The sequence below is a fragment of the Cariama cristata genome, unplaced genomic scaffold (genome assembly GCF_000690535.1).
Source record: "Cariama cristata isolate BGI_N322 unplaced genomic scaffold, ASM69053v1 scaffold8252, whole genome shotgun sequence".
NCBI classification, from domain to species: Eukaryota; Metazoa; Chordata; class Aves; order Cariamiformes; family Cariamidae; genus Cariama; species Cariama cristata.
Window position 1 is genome coordinate 14,931 of NW_009603199.1, and position 22,861 is coordinate 37,791.

Consider the following 22,861-nt stretch of genomic DNA (forward strand, 5'->3'; position numbering starts at 1 on the left):
AAGGGGAGATGATGAAGGGAGAACAGATGAGAGTTCAAGTTTTCAGCATCCTTATGCTTTTACTTTGGTCTTTAAGAAATCAAATTGATAATACCCATGGAGAAAAGAGAGAATTAACAGAAAAAAAAAAAAATCCTTTGTATTTTAAAGTTCGGAAGCAAACAACAAAATGACAGGGAGCCACCTCTAAGGCAAGACACAAAGTTCCAGTAGTACAAGCACTAGGTTTCTTTTGCTGGTGCTGTAGGCTTTTTTTTTTTTTTTATAAAAACCAAACACTTTAGCAAGTGGAAACTTTACATTTTACTAAGTTCCATGTGTGATAGTTTACGGGATGTTTTGGATAGTTTTCCATACTTATAGGCAAAAAGAGCCAACCCCAATACTCCAACTCCCAAAAGAGCAAAAAGCACATACAGTGCGATTTCTGCCCTTTGTGATGTTAAATCTAATCCCAAAAAGCGCACGCTGTCAGCCAGTCCTGGCGCGGTGTCTGTTGGTGTCACTGTCCCTGGGAAAAGATAAGAAAGCATTAGTGCACGGCCCGGGGGGAGCTCGTCCCTGCAGTCGTGTGCGTTGCTGCTTCCCACCTCTACAAGGCTTTCAGTATTGTGACTCAGTGCTCTGGCAGTAGCCGTACATCTGTGGGATCAGGGATTGACCCAATTCTAGCTCGGAGTAAAAGCACGACTGAGGCTGATTGTGCAATTCTTGAGAGAATTCTCTGGCAGCTGTGATCATCCCCAAAACCCCACACGGACAATGGTTGCTGTTCAATGTGCTCCTCTAGTTCAGAAAACGCAAGTGACAAAAGAATATTTCCAAAGGCTTACCCAAAACACTGATTTGTATTAAGTATTCAAAATTGTATAGAGGAGAAAACAGTGCGGGAATACTGAATGTGTGTGGTTTGAAAAAACGTCTTAGGCAGTTTGTTAATCAGAGAAACGTAGAATGGAATAACTTTTTTGCTGCATTTTGCTGTATGGAGGTGCTGTGGCACAATATTTAGGTATTGTTCCAGAGAAAATGGTGGTGTCTTTAAAGACCACAGATTATGGAAATCTTTTGGGATTACAATCAGATGCACGTGCAAGCACGATTTCCGCTGCATCGCTTGCTTACCTTCAGGCTCCAGCTCCAAACAGGGATGCGGGCCCGTTGCTGGGTCTGGAAACCCATTGCAGTTTATGATCTGTGCGTAATACCTGGCAGAGGCCTTGGGGTGCCGTGGCAAGTTGGGGTCTGTGAAATTCACGTGATAGAACCCAAACCTTTCATCAAAGCCCACTGCCCACTCAAAGTTGTCCATCAGCGTCCACGCGGTGTAGCCTCGTAAGTCAACGCCATCGAGCGTAACGGCTGTCAGCAGGACCAGAGAGAACGGGTTAGTCGTGCAGTTGGGTGACCAGAGGTGTCACCACTAGGCCAGCAGTGGCACAAAGGTGCTGTGAGGTTACTGCCACTTCGGCCTCGTCGGTTTTGCCGGCTCCCCATTCCCACCTCTGTCACGTGTCACCTTGGCTCAGTTGCTCTGCGGTAGTTCAGCTGCCAAGTCGCAGCTAACAGACAACCGGGGCAGCTCAGTCAGCCTGCCGGTATTGGAGATGCCTTTCCTCTGCTCTAAAAATCAAAGCTTTTTGTCCAATAAACAAAGGTTTAGGAACAGAGGAGAAAAGCCATCAGCATGCAACTGATGTTTAAACACCCGCTTGTGGGGCCTCACCCCTAAAAGGCAGTAAAGGAGCCCTTTCTGACCATCTGGCCAGCAGCTCCCAGTACATCAGAGAAGCAAACTGAAAAAAGCCCTTCCCTGATGTTGCTTGACCACGGCTGTAACTGAAACCAGGGTTGGTTTGTCTTCTGTTTTTTTAAAAAAGATGCAGTTTTTGAACACAGCAGTAGTAAAATTAAAAGTCAAAGTGGGTGTTCATCAAGCAGTACCTTCTCTCACCAGCTGCAGCTGTACAAGGAAGCTGCCGTTACTCCGCTAAACCAGGGTTTGTTCTTCCTTTAGATCATCTCACCCTGCAAAGTCACAGCTACCCACGAGCAGTTTCTGCTAAACCTAAAGGCTCTCAGAAGCGGAGCCACAGTAAACCGGTGTGAGTGGGTAACTTGCAAGTGTGATGGCAGCCGTCTTTCAGCTCCTCACAACTTGCTTTATGCACATCCATCTTGTGGCAAGCCACTGCTGCTCTCTAGAGATTTGGATGGTCAGCTTTAAATAATCATTCTTACCTTTCAGTGCTTCGTTAATGTAGCTCCGATAGTAATGCATTCGCCAAGTGTCGTTGAAGTCTAAGGCTCCCCTTTCCGAGACGCCATTTTCAGTCACGTAAATGGGAGGGTTGTTGTACTCTTCCTTTATCCATCTCAGGAGCTTTCGGAAACCAAAGGGTGTCACCCTTAGCCAGAAGGAACCGGAGTTCAGCCAGCTGCGGTCGGTTACTGAAGCTACACCCCTGTGGAGGAGGACACACTGATCAAGGGACCGATCCTGCTGGCACCTTGTTGCTGCAGGGCTGAGAAATACGGTGCTGAGCTCTGCAGAAAAGTGAGCCAGGAGTGATGTTGTGGCAAGCTGGCAAAAGCACAGTGGGCTGAGGTGGTGCTGGTACTCACACATATCTAGAAAACACTTCATAGAATCATAGAATCATTATGGTTGGAAGAGACCTCAAAGACCATCAAGTCCAACCATACACCTGATGCCATCATGCCTGCTTAACCATGTCTTGAAGTGCCACATCTAAACGTTTTTTTGAACACCTCCAGGGATGGTGAATCCACCACGTCGCTGTGGAGCCCGTTCCAATGCCTAACGACTCTTACAGTGAAGAAGTTCTTCCTAATGTTGAGCCTGAACCTCCCCTGGCGCAACTTGAGACCGTTTCCTCTTGTCCTGTTGCTAGTTACCAGGGAGAAGAGACCAACCCCCGCCTCGCTACAACCTCCTTTCAGGTAGTTGTAGAGGGCGATCAGGTCTCCCCTCAGCCTCCTCTTCTCCAGACTAAACACCCCCAGCTCCCTCAGCCGCTCCTCGTAAGACTTCTTCTCCAGGCCCTTCACCAGCTTTGTTGCCCTTCTCTGGACACGCTCCAGCAGCTCAATGTCCTTCTTGTAGTGAGGGGCCCAAAACTGGACGCAGTATTTGAGGTGCGGCCTCACCAGCGCAGAGTACAAAGGGATGATCACTGCCCTAGTCCTGCTGGCCACACTGTTTCTGATACAGGCCAGGATGCTGTTGGCCTTCTTGGCCACCTGGGCACACTGCCGGCTCATCTCATACTTTGCTTTACAGTCATATTCTGCTTAAATCAACTGTGGCTGAGGATGTGATGTTAGCTCCGAATCTTTGTACTTTGACACCGTATCTACTGTTCAACATCTAACGCGGTGCTTGAGCGCACAAAATTGCCGTTTACACCTACGTATGGGAATGTAAGACTGAGCCCAGTGTCCTATGGGGCTAAACCACAGGGGCTGGGATGCAGCAGCAAGGGGAAGTTACAACAATTTCATATATTCTCTGTGGAAACGGTTCAGAAAACAGCCTATATTCACCCCCATGTGTGGTCCCACCATTACTTTAATTCTCATCTGAAAAACTAGTACGCTCCTATTGTTTACCTTTCGAAGGTGGGGAAAGAAATTGGTATCTAGATAAAAATCTTGACTTCCACATACTTAACCATGAATTGCTTTAGCTATTTAGGCTTTGAACTTACATTTATCCAATGTGGTGAGGGAACTAAAAACTGCTTAGCAGCAAATGGAGCAGTATCCATAAGCCAGAATAATCGAGCAGTTCAAACTGCAGATTGGGGTCAGGAAATCAATAGATACTGTTTACAGCTGATCCCAAACCATTGGGAGACTCACAAGTGCAAATTCCTTCCTTTAGTAGATCTTCTAATTTTCTTTGTTCCATTTTAAACATTAACATTTTATCATCAGGTCTGTAAAAAAAAGGCTGTTGCTGAACTTTTGTGAAAATAAGAGCACCACAGGTACTGTTTGGAGATATTTCCCCTAGTATTGGTTGTAACAGCTTAAAATAAGCTCTCTCACAGCTTTCTTTGCTATCAGTTTACATTGCTCAGTTGGTCCAGGCTCCAACCGTGTGTATTTTACTTCACCAGTAGTTTACATTCATCTCTTACCTGTCAGAGTCGTATGACTGAACAGCAGCAGGATAGTTTATCTTGTATGTTAGAACTGTAGTATAATGATTTAGACCCAAGTAGTCATATGTGCCTTTAATTCTTTGCTTTTCACTTTCAGTAAATTCTGGAAGTCTGCAACAGAAAACAGATAAAAGCATAAACCTATCAAAATTCTTCTCAGGATTTCCCCTTCTTTTGCTTCTACCCCTCCCCAGTCCTGTTGTATAAACTAAACTAAGCTTTTGCTAGAATATGCATTCATGCTGCCTGCTCTGACGTTCTCCAGGCGAGGAACAGACCTTTCACTGACCAGAAAAGAGACACCTGATGGCTAGAGGTCCTGCTCATAGTCAAACAAGTTTGACCCTCATCCTGCTTTATAAGACAAGAAACAGTGTATGCCCAGTCAGATTGCATTGGGATGAACCGGCAATGATCATAATGGCTTTAAACTGGAAGAAGGAAGATTTAGATGAGATATTAGGAAGAAATTCTTCCCTGTGAGGGTGGTGAGGCACTGGCACAGGTTGCCCAGAGAAGCTGTGGATGCCCCATCCCTGGAAGTGTTCAAGGCCAGGTTGGATGCGGCTTTGAGCAACCTGGTCTGGTGGGAGGTGTCCCTGCCCATGGCAGGGGGGTTGGAACTAGGTGGTCTTTAAGGTGCCTTCCAACCAAACCATTCTGTGATTCTATGATCTTTTTGGTTGTCATGTGCTCACCACATCCCTATGGAGACCCAGAGCTGCAGCATCAGTGAGTGACCTGTCTCAGGCCACCATCCTGCAGGAGCATGACTGGCTCTGACAGAGAGAAGCATGAAATGGTGCCTCCCAGCAGCCAGTGACATCCGGGGGGTCCTGTCTCCAGCTCAGGGGAGCTGTCATGAGCCCCCTCAAAACACTGTACTCCTGCTTGCACTCACTGAAGGTGCAGCCAGCCATCTGTGCAAAGATGTGCTTCACAGCAGCAGGGGAGCAGGCATCTGCTAGAAGAGGAGCTCTTCTCTGCGTGGCAGTAGTGGTACTTAGCAGGTCATGGCAGAGGCTAATACAGCATCGTCTCAAACTCTGGCTTCTACACGGGTAATAATAAAAATTTCTGAGCTTTCTCCCTGAGATCCACACTTTGAAGACACTCCATGTGCGATGCTGATATCCCTGGTACCAGCGCCACAAGCACAAGGGGAGGTACCGTGATCCTTCTCGAGGAATGTGGGAAAAACTCAGGAGAAACTGGGAACTAGGCTCCGTGTGTGGACTCTACCATTTAATCCCAAAGTGCCTGGTTCCCTTCAAAAGGGAGGTGTCCTCAGAGAAGAACATCCCCCTTTGGGATCTGCAGCCCTACACAGTCTACACAGAGTAAGAAACAGGAGTCAGGGACATCCAGAGTACCCTGGAACAAGGAGCGAGCTTTCAGCTCTCTTTTAGCCAGAAGAGGAAGGAAAATCCTCCTGGGAATTAGGTCCCTGGGCAACCCGTGCTGAAAATGCAGCCAGTGCTCCTGGCAGTTTGGTGATGCTGGAGAGTTTGCAATCTTAAATTGAGGACAGGACTTCTGCCCCAGACTGAGATGCTTGGGCACGTTAACTCATAAAGCAACACAGGTGACTTTGCTGTCTTCTTAATGGCAGCAACCACCAGAGAAGAAATAACGGGTCAAAAAAAGCGCCTAAGAATGCAAGTGTTTTAGGCACATATAAAAGCATAACTCAGCTCTGGAAGAGACCTGCCTTTGCTGCAGAGCACACACCAACTCTTCCACCATCTCCCTCACTTCAAAACAAGTGCTTTTTGACGTTTTCAGAGAGGAATGATCAAGAATCGCCCCAGATCTAATATACCCCATTAAATTGCTATTAAAGTGAAGACAGAACAAAGTGCTTTCCTTACACATGCCTAGCAAGGGAGAGAAAAGGAAAAACATTCATGATGGAGCACTGCTACCACAGTAGCATTAAGAATAATTAACGGGAATGGAAAATAGGAAATGTAATTCAGAGGGACCAACGAGTTCTCAGTGGTCAAGTTCAGTACATCGTTTTAAGAAAAGTTAACACACACTTACCATGGTTGTCAGGTAAAGCACTGTGTCTAATGCAGAGCATTTACTCTGTCACCCTGAGCTCCCAATTTATTACCCCAAAGATATGTTATATTAGTAAATTTAGTTTGCAAGAAAGGTAAAGACAGGGAACGGGCAAAATGTACGCTAGAGTTTTTTCTGTGAAGGTACAGTAAAATTTTTACAGTAATACTGCAATAGAATCGTTGAAATTTAGCACTTTTATCAGAAAAGCAGGTTTCAGCACAGCAAATAAACCAAAAGCAGATCTGTGCCTGGGCTCTTACCGGGACTGATTCAGACCCTGAGCCAGACTGCGTTCCCAAATCCTCCTTTTCATCACTTCATTATAATCACCGTTTTTGAATATGGGATGAGCAAACCAACCTACAAAAAACTAAGCCAGGAAACAAGGGAGAAGAAAGAATAAAGTATGTATCAAAACAAGCGATTTTACCATTTCTCCTTCATATGCTGCTTTATAGGCAGTATTTGAATTTATAATGAACTGGCAGATGGAGATACCCAGGGATGCCCATGTAATGGCAGTAAATGTAATAAGGTTTTGTCACTGCAACAATATTTTGTCTCATTTCTCTTGCGTACTTGATCAGCCACCAGAAGAGGGTGATACATTTCCTTGCAGTAATGCCTCTGGCTCATCCTTTTCTTTCAGTGAGACGCTGAGCTGGATTCTGGGCACCTCCAGCACCCAGGGAGGGGGTGCCATCATGAACAAACCTGGGAGCAGCAGGGGAGGCTGGGACCGGGTGTCTGTGTACCTGCAAGTATTGTCTGGCAGCATCGACATCTTCCTGGTTGTGTGGGTTCCTTGGTTCTGCCCAGTCAGTGTTGATGGTGATAGAGATTAATCCTCCTTGTTTTGCCCGGTAGGTCTCATTGTAGAGGTGCCAGGCTTCCGCATGGGCCTTTATTAAGTTGTGTGCCACCACATAGGGAGCTCGCCCTGGCCGAACAGAGATACCTGCAGAGACAGTGACAGCACAGGTAGCAGAGCAGCAGTTCCCAGCTTTCTCATCCGTTGCTTCCCAGGTTAAAACAACACCCGGAACTGCCTGCTGGTAAATGAATAAACGTCCAGCACCTGGTGTCCTCGGGCCCTGCCCTGGCCTGAAATTGCTGCTTTTGCAGAGGCAGCTGGAGGTGCAGCTGTGGTGGGGAGGCCATGCATGACCCTGCATTGCCCCTTCCTCCCCCTGATGCAGGACACGGGCTGGTTCGGCTCTCTGCCCATGCAGGGCTGCTGCCAGTTCTGGCAATAGGCTGCTGCTCACAGTATGCAGAGCAGAAAACTCTGTGTTCAGGCCATTCCTGGCAATAGGCTGCTGCTCAGAGCAGAAAACTCTGTGTTCAGGCCATTTTCATCCCTCCCCTTCCCTTGCTTCCACCCTACAGTTGAGCTTGGCCCTTCTCCAGCCCTAACCCTTCTCCACAGTTCCCGGAGCTGGTCTGGAAGTGAGGGTCTGCTGCAGGCAGCAAGTGTAATCTGGAGGTTGCAGAGGAGGGGTGGGTCAGAGGAGTGGAAGAAGGAGGATGGGTCTTGGAGGTGACAGGCAAAGTGAAAGAAGGCCCTGTTCACCACACCGCAGCAGTCCAAACCCCATTTATCCCCAGACACCGTCTTCCCTGCTCTATGTTTCCAAGCGCCTTGCATCTACTTTGCTGCAGCATAAAACAGAGTTGTGCCATCAGTGCTGTGAAGGCTCTGAGGTTATGCCCAGCAGTCTCACCTGGAGCAGCTGTGCCAACGCCGTAGCCTAAATACGCGGTGTTGTAGGGTTCATTGAGGGTTATCCAAAATTTGACTCTATCTCCCAGTCTCTGGAAAAGGACTTCAGCATATTCCTTAAACCTCTGAACTATAGTATCATTCTCCCACCCACCGACGTTCTGCAGTGCCTGTGGGAGGTCCCAATGATAGAGAGTTACCTGTGCAGAAAGAGAGCAAGAGAAAGGACTCAACCAGTCACTCTTACTTTAGGATATAAGGACAGTAACTCAGCCCCATTTATGAACATAAATAAACTGTGCTTTGATCTACACCTATCTGTTGCTAACGGTGTTTGAGTTTGTAGCGATCACTCGTGCACTCAAATAAAATACCTTTTTGTCAGTGTTCCAGTTGCTTTAGGACATGGGGAAATGACTCAAACTTTAGGGACTGCCTAATAGTGAAGATAAAGCTTTTACCAAAAGACACCACAACCTTGTGATAGCAAGAACTCGTCAGTGAAGAACTGCTGCGCCTGTGCTGACTCTCAGATGAAATACAATCCAATAGAACACCCGTTCAGGCTGGTACATCTGTTGGACCAGTCTAGAGGACTGCCACGAAGGCATAGGTTTGCTCAGGCATGATCTGATGCTTGTGTAGGTATTCCTGGATTGCCCCCTGTATGGTGTGCATACACATGTATGCTGCGTTTGGTGCAGCCATGTGCACTCCCTACGCGTACCAGCATGGTTTAGGGACAACAGGGACAGCCAACAGTGGGGAAACTACAGGTAGAAGCAGAAAAAAAGCTACATGTGTCCAAGTCTATGGGGACAGGTCACATTCACTCAACAGTGCTGAAAAAGCTGATCAATGATGCAGTGGTGAGGTCACTGTCCCTTATATGTGACAAATCATGCTGACGAGTGGAGCTTCCTGATTCCTGGGAAAAGAATAATATTACACCCTTCTCCAAGAAAGGCAAGAAGGAGGATCCTGGGAACTACAGGTTAGTTGGCCTCACCTCGGTCTCTGGAAAGATCACTGCATAGGAATCCACTTCCAAGCACATGAGGGACAAGAAGGTAATCGGAAACAGCCAAGAATAAGGTTACTGTCATCATTCTGGGTAGTAATTTCTAACGTATCACTATATTCCCAGTTCACTTGCTTATGCAAAAATCCTGTTTCCTTGCAGAACACAATGAAAAACAATTTCTCTGGGAAGTAGGGCATGGATGGAAACACACATGTGCTTTGAGCATCAGACTTGGGTTCTGCTGTTTCTTAGTTACCTGGAAGTTACCATTTTTAGTTACCTGAGGCATAATGTTAGCTGCCAGAAGAGAATCGATAAGCCTTTCATAGTAGTTCAGTCCCATTTCATTGATGTATCTGGTGGTCCCATCTGGGAGAATGCGGGACCAGGAGATTGAAAAGCGATAGTGAGACACCTTGAGGTTTTTCAACATTTCCACATCCTCCTCAATCTTGTGGTAGCTGTCACAAGCTACATCTCCAGTGTCATCATTGCTGATTTTCAAGGGAGTGTGAGCAAACTGGTCCCAAATGCTGAGTCCTTTCCCGTCAGCTCTCCATCCTCCTTCAATCTGTAATTGAAGATGGGGAGGGGGGAATTGTTAGTAAACCCCAAATTTAGGTCTTGGCCTAGCAAAGAATTCAGCCTGTTAATCTTTGTGGCACTACACAATATTTTGACTTACCAGCTTAAGACTAGAAATAGCAATGTTTGTGCTGTGCCAAACTAGTAAGACCTCTTGGGCCTCAAGGCAAGACATATTAGCAAAGTACAATGTCACAGAACAGGCACTGTTTCAGTTCACCTGCCGCTCCATGTTGGCTGGCTCTTGTGAAGCCCATGCTGCTGTCTCAATTCCTGTGGTATAACCATGCCCTCAAATATCTCCAAGTTCCTCCCTTTTACAGCAGTTGTTACATTAACCCTCCATTACGGTAAAACCTAATGTTACAAGAGCTGTGTCTCATCCAAAATGAATTAACTGTCTGCAGGTACTTTAAGAGTCTGTCTTGGTTTCCTAACCTGATATGCTGAAGTTGCTACACTCCACCAAAAGTTCTTTGGAAACTCTCCATATAAAAATTCATCTTCTTTTGGCAATGGGATACCATTATTGCGAATGATTTCTGCATAGTACATAGCAGAGTGCTTCGGGGTTCTTGGCCTGTTGGGATTGTTAAAATCAACCTGGTGCAATCCAAATCTTGGATCATAACCTTCCAACCATTCGAAGTCATCCATAAAAGACCAAGCATTGTATCCTCTCAGATTAACACCATCCAACTTGTAAGCTGAAAGACCAGAAACAAATGGAAGAGCATCAGTGGTATAATCACACATTAAATGAACCACAAGGAATTCACATGCAAGCACATACACACTCCTAGCTTCATAAAGCTGGCACTGGTCAACTAAGATCTTTAAGAAACTCTTCATTTTTGGATCATACAAAGTACAAACGGCCGTGCAAAGGAGATCATCAAAGGAAACACTGTGATTATGTTGTGTTCAGAATATTTAACGACTGATATCAATCACTTTTAAAAACTACTCCTCAGAAGCATAAATTAACCAGAAATCCAGAGAGGAGGCACACAACATCAACAGAACAAAAGCAAACACTGGTACCTTTTAAAGCTTCATCAATGTACGTTTTGTAGTAAAATATCCTGGTATTGTCATCAACATCCGAGTTGGTCTTTATCCCCACCCCGTTCTCAATTATGAATATTGGGGGATTTCCGTATTCTTCTTTGATCCAGTTCAGTAGCCTCCTCAGCCCCCACGCCACAGCCCGCTGGCCAGCTATAGCTGAGGAAGGCCAGGAGCTGTCAACCGTTGTTGAAACTTCCTGGTCATACTCATAAGAGAAGGGCCTCAACCGGGTCGTTGCATGGGTTACAATTTTGGAGGTATAGGTGTTGAAGCAGAAAACATCTGCCGTGCCCCTGAGGTATTCACGCTCCTCCGCTGTGAAAACCGGTAGGCGAGACGATGGCAGGTTCTGGAGCTCGCTCCTGTTCCCAACTTTCCACTTCATGACCTCAGGGTAGTCCCCGTTTTTGAAAATCGGGTGTGTGAACCACCCCACCAAAAACTGCAGGTACCTGTCTGCAGCTTCTATGTCCCTGGGGTCACTTGGTGTCTTCGGCTCAACCCAGTCAATGTTGGGACATAAAGCAATGACCCCTCCTTGACTCGCTCTGTATTTGTCATCGTATGTGTGGTAGACCCTGGCGTGAGCTTTCAGTAAGATGTGGGCAACCCTGTAGGGAGCACTGCCAGGGTCATTGACATTGGGTGGAAATGTCCCAATGCCATAGCCAACCCAGGCAATGACTTGGGGTTCATTGAATGTGATCCAGAACTTCACCCTGTCCCCAAAGGTCTGGAAACAGAAGTCCGCGAAACTATCAAACAGGTCAATCAGCACGTTGCTTTCCCAGCCACCAATGTCCTGGAGAGCTTGTGGCAGGTCCCAGTGGTAGAGAGTGACGATTGGAGTGATGTTGTTTGCAACCAGTCCATCAATGAGACGGTTATAGTAGTCAACTCCATGGCTGTTTATTGAGCTGTTCCTTCCGCTGGGGAAAATTCGAGACCAGGACAGGGAGAAACGATAGTTCTTTACCCCTAAGGCTCTCAGCAGGTAAATATCTGCCTCTACCTTGTTGTAGCTATCACAAGCTATATCTCCAGTATCATCATTCTTTATATTCCCTGGGATATGAGTGAAGTTATCCCAAATGCTGGGTCCTTTGCCATCAGCGTCCCAACCTCCCTCTACCTGGTAGGCAGAAGAAGACACACCCCATGTAAAGTCCTCTGGGAATGTCCCATAAAAGTACATGTCCCTTTCAAAGTCTGTTTGAGAAGAAAACTTCTGCCAGACAACTTTTGCCTTGGAGGGAACTTCTGATGCTGGTAAATTTGGCAGCTTTGATGTCACGGGTAGGTCAAAGACCACTGGTGAAGAAAATCTGTCCAAGACTTTGGGTGGGAAACCATTTTTTTCAATAACACCGGAATAGAAATAAGCAGATGCCTTGGGAGTCCTTGGTCTGTTGCTATCTTCAAAATTTACATGATGCAGCCCAAATTTTAGGCTGTACCCCACTGGGCCTTCAAAGCCATCAACCAGGGATCGAGCAACATATGACCGAACATCAACTGTGTCTAGTTTTACCGCTGTCACAGAAACAGTAGAAGACACTGTTATCCATTTGAACATTTCCTGAACACAGCACAGCACAAGATAAGCAGCACAACTGAGGGTAACGGTGGGATAAGCCAAACATCTATGAATAGTCTTTTAGGCAAAAAAAACCCCAAAACCCCAAACAATTAGAGTATCTGGCAAGAAAAGCAGTTAGCACTGTAATAGGAGCTGGTCAAAAGCTTGGTGATAAAAATACATGAGAAAAGAAATATTAGTCAAGAGATGCTTGAGTACAGGACACTTGTGCCACTGGTATCCCTTTCCCTGTGTTCTTGTTTTCAAGCACATTTCATCAATTTAGGTATATGGTGCACTCTTAGATTTAATACTATAGTTAAACTGAAACATTATGCATATTTAGTGCTTGCCTATCTTTCCTGAGCTCAGAAGAATTTCTTTTAGCAGAACAGTGTATCCAATACCAGCAAAGGCAAGTCCAGCATTCTTCCTCACATTTCCTACAAAAAAGCGCTAAATCTCTCTTATTCCAGAGCAGTTCACTTCCCATATGCAGTGCACCTTCTTCACTCCTATTGAGGCATAATAGCAATGCTAAGTTGTTTTCTGTAGCTCTTTTAACACTTCTATCAGTATGTTGAGAACTAGGTCAAGAAGATCAAATGCTGTACACTGATCACTGACCTATTTAATACAGCATATTTAATAAATTTTTCCTGACAGTATTGCTTTGAATATCTCAAAAGAGCACCAGTCAAATCTCTATTTGAAATCTCAAATCTCTATACCTGTACAGAACTTCAGTCACTTAGTATTATTTTGACGTCAACCGATACACAGTTTGCAAAGATACAAGCATACCTTGAACCTTGCTCGAAATGATTGAGATGTATAAATATCTCCCTAAAAATTCTAACCTGAAATGGTACAGGATGCTGTCAGTTAGATCTGCTCGATCAGTAAAGGTAGTTCAGTCCTGATCTATGAGATCTCTATAGGCAAGAGCCTGCCTTCAGGTGAATCATCTTTAGGGAAGCTGAAGTATATAAACACTGTTCTCACAGAGGGACTGACGTTAGGGTCCAAGCTACATTAATCCATATATATGAAAAAACTATTCCCATATCTAAACAGAATGGAGAGTTCCATATCTGGACACCAGACAGGCTGAAGTATATGAGGTCACCCCACACACACAATAGGCAGCTGATCTCATATCACTACACAAATAGTGATGTTTTAAAGAAGTTAACCACCGTGGAAGGGATAGATAACTAGTTGCCATTATTAAAAAACCCCTCACAATCAAATTTCTCCATACCTTTTAGAGCCTCGTTGATATACCGGTGGAAATAATCCACTCGCAGAGTGTCATTAATAAGATCCCCCACGTCCTCTGTCGGTATACCATTTCCTGCTATGTAAATTGGGATCTTTGCCCCTGTATATTCCTGGGACACAAACTTCAGCAGCCTTCTTAATCCCCAAGGGACCACATGGATCCAAGAAGAGGCAGTCCGTGGCCAAGAAGGATCTACATGCAAGGAGAAGTTCCCGATGCTCTCATAGCCTGGTGTACAGCTTCCATTAGTCACGGCACTGACCAGGTGGGAAGTGTAATGGGAAAGACCAAAAAAATCTGCAGTCCCTTTCACCCAGGACTTCTCTTCCTCTGTAAATAGAGGCAGCTGTGCAACTGCTGTGGCGCACTGCTGGTTTACTTCCTGGATCTGAGCCTTCAGGATATCTGGGTAATCACCATTAACAAATACAGGGTGAGCAAACCAACCAAGCATGAACTGCAGGTACCTTTCAGCTGCCCTCACGTCCTCAGAGTTGGTTGGAGTCTTGGGTTCAGCCCAATCCGAGTTCAGCACCAGTCCCACCTTTCCCAGTTGCTGAGAACGGTATTTGTCATTATACAGGTGCCAGACCTTGGCATGAGCCTTGAGAATTGTGTGAGCTACCTGGAGGCAGAAAGCAAAGGAATACGTGTTACACTGCTTTGCACAAGAACTCTTAAGCATTGAGATTATTGCCATGTGAGAATATTGTCTCCACCGAAAAGAACAAACCTTGACAAAACAAATAATCATAGCCAGAGAGTGCAGCAGGTTCTGGAACAAGCAGAACCACCTGGCTATCCATCAATATCAGCTTTCAGAATAGAAAAATAAAATAAGAACATCTAGCATCCATTAACTAACTAATTTTTTGCAAGTATCATAAATCCAACAAACAAATAGTTGTCTCAGAGGCCAGATTAGGCTTGAATATAGTTGAAGTACAGAACCATCAGAGGAAAACAACACAACAATGGCAGCTGCAGGATCCTAGTTATTCCTGTGTCCCTACCTTGTAAGATGCTACTCCAGGGTCAGCAATTCCTGGAGGATGCTCTCCAGTGCCATAGCCAGCATAGCTGATAACCCAAGGCTCATGGAAAGTAATCCAGAACTTGACTCGATCCCCGAAAGTGGAAAAGCAGAAGTCTGCATAGTTTACAAAAGCATCTATGATACTGTCATTCTGCCAGCCACCAAGAACCTGAAGAGCTTGTGGGAGGTCCCAGTGGAACAGAGTCATCATGGGCTCAATGTTAGAGTCTAGCAACCGGTTAATTAATTGGTTGTAATAATCAACACCCTTGGAGTTGATGGTCTCGTTGGTGCCAGCAGGGAAAATTCTAGGCCAGGATACGGAAAATTTGTACAGTTGGGGATGGAGACCCCTAAGTAGGTAAATGTCATAGCTGGTTTTATAGTAGCTGTCACATGCCACGTCTGCTGTTTGGTTCATGTAGACATGACCTGCATGCCCAAACTGGTCCCAGATGCTCTCTCCTTTCCCATCCTCTGCCCAGGCTCCTTCAACGTTAAAGGCACCTGTGGATATGCCCCAGAGGAAACCACTTGGGAAAACATCTTGCAGAAAAGAATCCCTCTCCGATTCGGACTGTTTAGAGAACGTTTCCCAAACTGTTTGATAGGAGGAGCGAGGGGCAAGAACAGCATCTGGGTTCTCCTGTAGAGTATTTGTTTTTCTGGAAATAGAATAAAAAGAAGTTACCATCTCCAAGGTGGATGCCCGTGCCACAGAACTTGCGAACACAGAGGACAGAAGAATCATTTGCTTCCCATTCAGCTGATATATGCCACTTAGAGTATAGTTCTTTTGTCATCTGATCAGTCCAACCTACTGCCATCCAGCTAGCAGATGAAGGTGGACTGCAATAAACCAACTGCGGAGCAGCTCACAAGTTACATATCTAATACATTTCTTTGCAGGTAAGTTCTCATAATTCATTACGGCTAGGTCAAAGGTGCAAACAAAATCCTTGCAGTGTGTAGCAATTTCACATGCTACAACTGCTCTCATGAGTTTCCATGGGATAAGATAAAACTAATCAATCCTGCTTCTGTAATCCTTAGCTGGTCCCTGCACAATGACATCTCCTACATTTCTGTGGGCCCAATTGGCTTCTCTGCTAGGAAAGCCTCTTATTTATTTATTTTTAACTATTTTGCTCTTGAAAAGAGCAGAAGGCTTGGAAAATGTTACTATTGGCTTGAAGGTGCAATTTGGGTAACTCAGGATAAGAGAGTGGAAGAGGATTACATTGCCTGTAATAGTAGGATAGAGGATTGCCTGTAAGGGGAAGAGACTGGGCTCAGCAGAGAGGCGGTCCTTTCCAGTGCTTGCAGCAGCTAACAGCAGACTTTATTACTAAAACTGTCCTGTGTCTGCCTGCACGTAGGTTTCTAGAGGACACCATTTTATTATAGTATCTGATTTAAGGGACAAAAACTGTACCTTAAAACATGAGATGATGAGAAGTCCAAGAACTCATTAACATCATACCCAATCGTACGTGTCTCTTTATTGATAGCTGAAAACAAACAAATGGTAAGTGATGGACTTAGTCACAACTTAGATGTCATGGACTGCATGATGCTACTAGTACATGCAATTACACCTTCAGAAACAGGGTGCTTTTCATAACTAATAGCTATTTTTCTCAGATCAAATATGTTGGGTTTTTATTAGATATTTACAATTTCATGTTAAAAAATGATCATAGAATCATAGAATCATTTAGGTTGGAAAAGACCTTTGAGATCATCAAGTCCAACTGTAAACCTAACACTGCCAAATTCAGCACTAAACCATGTCCCTAAGCGCCACATCTACACGTCTTTTAAACATGTCCGGGGATGGTGACTCAACCGCTTCCCTGGGCAGCGTCTTCCAATGCTTGACAACCCTTTCGGTGAAGAAATTTTTCCTAATATCCAATCTAAGCTTCTCCTGGTGCAACTTGAGGCTGCTAAAAGTGATGAAAACCTTTGGGTAAGATTTCCTGCTTCCCCTTCCTCAGCACTCACCATCCACCCTTAATTTTCCAAGAAGGCTGTGAAAGAAACCACGAAGTTATTTCATCTAACAGCACTGGTCTGGACTGGACAATTTTGAATTTCCTCTATAATTTGCCATGCAGCGCTTAGCTAAAAAACTCTCCTCGTTCTTGAAATATGTCACTCACCTGTGACAATGGCAGCTACTGGTATGAAAGGATTCTCTTCCGTGGAACCACAATCAAGGAACTTTAGACTAAAAATCAAGATCTCTATGCCCTTCCAGACATTCTGCAAAAACAGAAGTCAGAGACTTGTATGAAAAGAAGCATCAGCCAGCTGGTAAAATCGTGCTCTTGGCATTTGTTGCTTTTAACACAGAATAGGAAGTACCTGGAAGACTGAGAATTGGTGATAAAGTTCTTCAAAGTTGAATTTGTCAATCAATAGAGTAAGCATTAAATACCACCCACTGTTTTTCTCTGATCCAAAAAAAGCCCAATGCAAATCAAAGCATAAACCCCAGAAACCTTCAGTGTTCGACCTGTCATTGAAGAGGCACAAGGAACTGTGTTCTTTCTTGAAAGCTTACTCTGTAAGAATCTGTTGCCATAAATGGCCCGCTCCAGATTTTTAGAGTAACTGCAGCATGCTGGGACCCTAGAGAGAATGAGTCACATGAGTAGCTCCTTTTTCTGCTACTCAGTGGCTGAATGACTTTCATCTTACAGATTTTAATAATGCAGTTCACTACCAGAGATTTAATATCAGGTACTAGCCTGTAGCATGGCTGACATTGTTGTTGCCATGTGATCTAATCCTTTCACAAACTCATCCTCAGTAACGTTTCAAGCACTGCCTCTACTGATGAGGAGTTGTGAAGTTTGGTAGTACCATTGCAGAACCCATGCTAGAATAAAATAGTGTCTTTTAGTGTGTAAGTATTAGCCTAACAGCTTATCAAACACTTAAGGTGTGAGAGAGAAGGTTTTTCAGTCCTGGACAAAAGAATTATGCCTTTCCAGTTGTTAATGCATCAGTAATGACCAAGATGATCCTTTCCAGCACTTTCGAACATCTGTTTTCAAGTCAGAATAACAACAGAGAAGTGAGCACTGTACAGCTGTTTCCTAGCGTAGCTGTTGTCTGAGCTCTTGCAGCAAATCAGAACTGTTTAGACATGCATGAAGAAACATGAAATTCCCCTTCTATTTATAGTCTGTTGTCTGCTGCTGTAATTTTAACACTGTGCATCATGTTACCTGGAATTTATTCAATTTCTTGTAGAAATCTGTTTCGTTTCCACAACAGTACTGAAGGCTGAGAGACAGAAAGTCTACTGAATCCTAGAAACAAGAAAAGGAAAAAAATTATCCCGGAGTAAAATGGGGTTTTTTTGCAGATATTACATTCAAAATATAAAAAATTGTGAAATGCTTGATAAAGATGCATTGCTGGAGTAAGAAGCCATACAGCTATATGGGACCCCGGGACAAAATAATGAGTACAAACTGCATACTTAAACAAAGTAAAAATTTAAACAGCTAAAATTCTAGGACTAATTCTAGGAGTATTTTATAAATTTAATATTAATGATTTACAGTTGAATTTTTAATTAGTAAGACTGTCTATGATTAATCAGACAGAGAAACCTTTGCAACTATGTGGTTCAGGTAGGCCTTATCAATAATCCTTTGGGGAAAGTCCACTACAGAAATCTTCAGTCATTCGAAACTACAGGCGTTATCCCACTAGAAGGTATCAAGTTCAAGAGACTAGATCATATCCTTTTATTAAACTAGCTGATAAAGTTGGAAAAAAACTGATAAACTTTCAGTTTATTTTTCAGTCCAAGGTTTTCTTCTAGTTTAGTCAGTTCACCTCTCCGTTCCCTACAACCACACCTTGCGTATACCCTTGAAATGTCATGCCTACAACATTGCTTACCCTATAACTAAATTTTGAAGGATTGTGAATTCAAGCAAAAAACCTGCACTGTCATTTGTTCACTGTATCCTACATCAACATCCTCTAGGTAAAGACAACTACTAACAGAGAGTTTGGTCTTTACAGAAAGAATGTCGTCATCTTTGTAGAGATTATGTTCTCCTCACGTTGTGCCATCCCTGTGCAACTAGATCACTTTTAACACAGCTCTGTCTGTGTTTTAACATAATAAGCAGATTTTTCAAATAGCAGTTATTTAAAACAAAGTATCTATTTCTTTGGTGGTGCATTAACTAGACTTGCAAAGTAAATAATGAGTACACTTTTTGCAGATGCCTTATCATTTAAGCATGTATATTGCTAAAATCGGCAATTATGAGAGCAAACATGTCTCCGTATATCTTAATCAGTGCTCACTAGACGAGAAAGGATGCTGAAGTAATTTTTAAAATCAGCAAGCTTCACATGATCAAACTAATCAAATCAATAAAATTTACCAAATCGGTCAATTTGCTAGAATTTTATATAACCTGCAATAGGTCACTTGATCCTGTACATAAAAATCAAGTTCAATCAAACCAAATTTATATAATTTTGGAAATACTTTCTATTAAGGAGTTACCTGAAGAGAACCTGAAAGCAACTCTAATGAAGCCGTATCCAAGATATGACCCATTCCTAAAGCAATGGACAGCTTTCCACCTTGAAAAAAAAAAAGGCAGTCTGTTAGTAGTGTGTTAAGGACAAAGAAAAAATTTCAGTTCACTGCAGGTTTTTTTTTAAATTTTTGAAGATGTGGATCATCAGACAGTGCTCTAGGTAGCTGATTTCAGAATACCCCCTATGATTTCAACGGAGAGTTGTAGAAGGTAGAAATTCAAAGGCAGAGTTCAAGGAGTCTTTGTCAATAAATCTTGTGTTACCATGACAGGTCATAACCATTATAGCATTGTTCCTTGCACGCAGGTGGATCTGAATACAGCTATCCAGTGGGTGTCCTTCCACTCCATGCATAATTATAAGTAGTATCTTTAATTTTCTTGCCTTGTGGTGGTTCTACAGTGATTATTTTTTTCAATCCATTCTGTGCTGGATGCTGCTGAGATGCTGGGACACCGGGAATTTGGGAGGACAGGTTATGTGGGAGGGAAGCTGGGCAACTTCTAAAGTGTGAACTGTACGGCAAAGTATTTCTGACAAATGCAGGATTTAAAAATAAATAAAATAATTAAAAATTTGAAAAAAAACAGGGCTCAGCCAGCTCTACTGGTTGTCTGCCTGGGACTGATAAATTCCAAGCCCAAAGAAGGCAGATCTAAGAGGACAGCTGCTTAGAAAACCCTGGGTATCCATCATAGAAGAGGTGAAATTATCTTGCTGTGTAACACAGGTAGAGTTAAGATTTAATTACTTAAAAATCCCAGTGTCTGCAATGAGGAAAGTCAAACAAAGGACATTGCAGACTTCCTCACACTATTATTATCTCTCAGGAGACTTCTTATGCCTTGTCTCTTAACGGTTTGAGGTACATTTCAGGAATTTTTTAGTCTTTCCTTTGTGGGTCAGGAAGAGGTACACAAAAATATATTATTATCTACAAAATAGCTTGATTATTATGACTTTGTCGTTGTATACAGAAAAATCAGAATAAGACTGGATTTGAGTAATTTTAAAATAATTTGTAACTGATAAAGATAATTAATTTTCATTTCTGCTAAAAAGTAAATATTTTGTTTCATGTTAGTTTATTTAAATTTTTAAAGATAAATAAATCATTTCACTTTGATTAAATGAGAAATGTCATTTTAAACCATGATCAGTTTTGTTTAAGCGGATTTTTAAAATACATTTGCAAAGCTTTCCACCTCTTGGGTGGAAGGCTGATAGTTGAATTTGACCTGACTCTTCAGCTAGATCTGGACCTCCAAAGCTGTATTCCCTGTATTCCATCATGCCTTCACGAAAAAGTCTGCACCCGTCACAAATAAGAGATTATAGCACAGCTACTGACTGATGGCATAATCTTCCTCTCTTAACTGAAATGGTAGCAATTGCAATCTCAGTTTTCAATTACACTGAAATAAGGAATAAGACTTTGAAAATGAGATGACTGGGCAGGAATCAAAGATTCTTCCTAAGCCTTATTCCCACTTCTATTATACAATACATTTAAGGTTTGGTATATGAACAGTATGGGACTATAGTTCATCGGGGACATCTGCTGGTTCTAAACTAAGAGCACAGGGACAACAGCCCTTAGAAAATACAAGTATTAGAATTGATTTTGAAGTACTAGTTTCTGAGGCTCAAATTACCCTATTTAATACTTCTTTGATGCTTAAAAGACTAAATATAAATATGCACACACACACACATATATTATCCCCAACTATTTTGACTATCATTTGAAGTAAAACACGATTACCAGTAAATTATAAAACAATTATCAAAATAAGGGATTTGAAGGAACCTGTTACTCAAGGATTTCTATGTAATTCTGAGAGCACTGATAGCATATTCACACAGAGATTGCATGTAGCAGTTGCCATTTAATCCCATCGTAAAATATTTGTGAAAAAGTCATATTAAAAAATATCTCTCCCCATTCTTACCCGCCGGTGAGTATTTCTCGTGGTAGATGGTGTAAGCTCTTTCATGAGCGGCAGCTAGGGCCTGGACTTGGTACTGGGGGTCATCATAAGGTAGGCTTTTAAGGACCTCTGGCAGGTTGCTGAAGGTGAGCCACACATCGACAAGGTCTCCAAAAACACGGAAGCTGAACTCTGCATATTCCACAAAAAGGTCAGCAAAAGCGTTGGCTTTCCTTCCCATGGCCTGTGCAGCCACGGTGCTAGGGACATGCTGGTGATGCAGAACTACCACTGGCCTGAGGTCTGCAGCAACCAGGGTCTCGAGCAGCTCCTGGTAGCACTGCACTTGAGCTTCATCTGGCTTCCTGGCATCCCCCTTCGGAAGAATGTGCGCCCATGGCAGGAAGATTTTGTAATGCGTCACCCCGATCTCATGAAGGTGGGAGAAATACTGGGGCAGCTCTGAAGACACAAGATCTTGTTGGCACAGGTAATCATGGGCTTCAGCCACAGCAGGGCCTTGATCTTCCTTGGGCAGGACTTGGTCCTGCAGATGCAATCTATTTACTAACTCGCTGGGTAGAGGTCCCGCAATGGCGATAAAATTCTGAGCTAATTCTCCATCTATCCCAAGGCTGGGAGCGACTAACAGAAAGAAGACGACTGTCTTACAGGTCAGCTCCATTTCTGAACCTGCTTCGGAAACAGTTATTCCAGAGTACTTATATGACAGTAGAAGTAATATTTAACTGAAATTATCTATTATACAGATAAATGTTCCCAGCACTAGCTGACACTAGAATGATAACAAATGAGGACTTTCAATCCATAGATGAACAAACAAATGGATGAATACAGAAAACCACTGCCAAACAATTAGTTGGAGAAAGGTCATGTGGAAACATTTTCTGAGATGCTCAGGTTCCCCTTTATGCTTGAACATCAACTGACATTTGCTGGTACTGCCTCCATTTCAGAGGAAGATCAAGTAGACAATGCTTTTCTTCTCCTCTTGGCCTTTTTTGGCTGAAGAGGAATCCCAGCACAGCTCTGGATGCGGAACATAACAAAAGCAGAGTTATCTGCACTGCTGGGGTGTGCAGGCCAGCAAGACGTACGTTTGTGCTATAGTTTTTGGGTGTATAAAGGAAATCTGAGATGTCGCATCTTACCCACTTGGAAAGGCGGTTGTTAAGTGAATTCAGGCAGCAGCAACAACGTGCGTCTTCATGCCCGATAACATCGAGGAATTTGAACAGTATCATTTTATTGCTTTCAAAGTACTCCTTAATTCAGCCTTGAGAACACACGCTCTCTCAGCAGGGTGGACACATACAGATCACCTACCTGAACTGCTGCAGGGAAGAGATAGCTCGACTCTTCTACAGTCAAATGCAGAAAAACTGAAGAGCTGAGAACATTTACCTGAAACTGCTATCTGTGCTGCCTAAATACAGAACACATTTAAACTATATCGAAAAGTCAGTTCCGTCTCCCAGTTTACTTTCTTTAATAACCAGCTTTTTGTCTAAAGCATACCTGGAATCATCTGGGCAACTTACTGCTCTGCCAAGCAATATTATCTTTGTTATAGTAGGAAACGTCTCTCAACATTTGCTGTTACTCAAATGACCAATCTTATAGCTTATACAAGGACTGTAATTTGTGTACTTTGACCCTGTTGGATTCCCAGGTGACTTTTTTTTTTTTTTTCAGGAAGCCTTGAAAAGCTTGCTGAAACACTCTGCTTACTGTTCTAAACAACTACACACACTCTTTTTTC

The 22,861-nt window shown here is 43.4% G+C and overlaps 1 protein-coding gene across 1 annotated transcript; it reads right to left on the reverse strand.

Annotated features, from left to right (window-relative positions):
- Window positions 1–296: 296 nt before the first annotated feature.
- Window positions 297–21,763, reverse strand: LCT (lactase). The gene is made up of 18 exons (XM_009695076.1): window positions 21,100–21,763; window positions 19,160–19,189; window positions 18,567–18,628; window positions 17,803–17,886; window positions 16,729–16,831; window positions 15,999–16,074; window positions 14,541–15,228; window positions 13,507–14,152; window positions 10,637–12,196; window positions 10,031–10,299; window positions 9,288–9,578; window positions 7,985–8,183; window positions 7,016–7,218; window positions 6,521–6,630; window positions 4,167–4,301; window positions 2,242–2,465; window positions 1,126–1,362; window positions 297–511 (listed from the first exon to the last, which is right to left on the reverse strand). Exons 1-18 carry the CDS (start codon window positions 21,761–21,763, stop codon window positions 297–299), a joined length of 5,796 nt encoding a protein of 1,931 aa, XP_009693378.1.
- Window positions 21,764–22,861: the final 1,098 nt, after the last annotated feature.

Excerpts from the sequence above, each read along its gene's own strand:
- LCT (XM_009695076.1), bottom strand. The coding sequence starts at position 21,763 with ATGGAGCTGACCTGTAAGACAGTCGTCTTCTTTCTGTTAGTCGCTCCC. Across the intron at positions 17,887-18,566 it reads GTTGTCTTTACCTAGAGGAT|GATTCAGTAGACTTTCTGTC; the intron begins GTTGATGTAGGA and ends TCTTGTTTCTAG. Across the intron at positions 7,219-7,984 it reads CGTTGGCACAGCTGCTCCAG|GTATCTCTGTTCGGCCAGGG; the intron begins GTGAGACTGCTG and ends CTGTCTCTGCAG.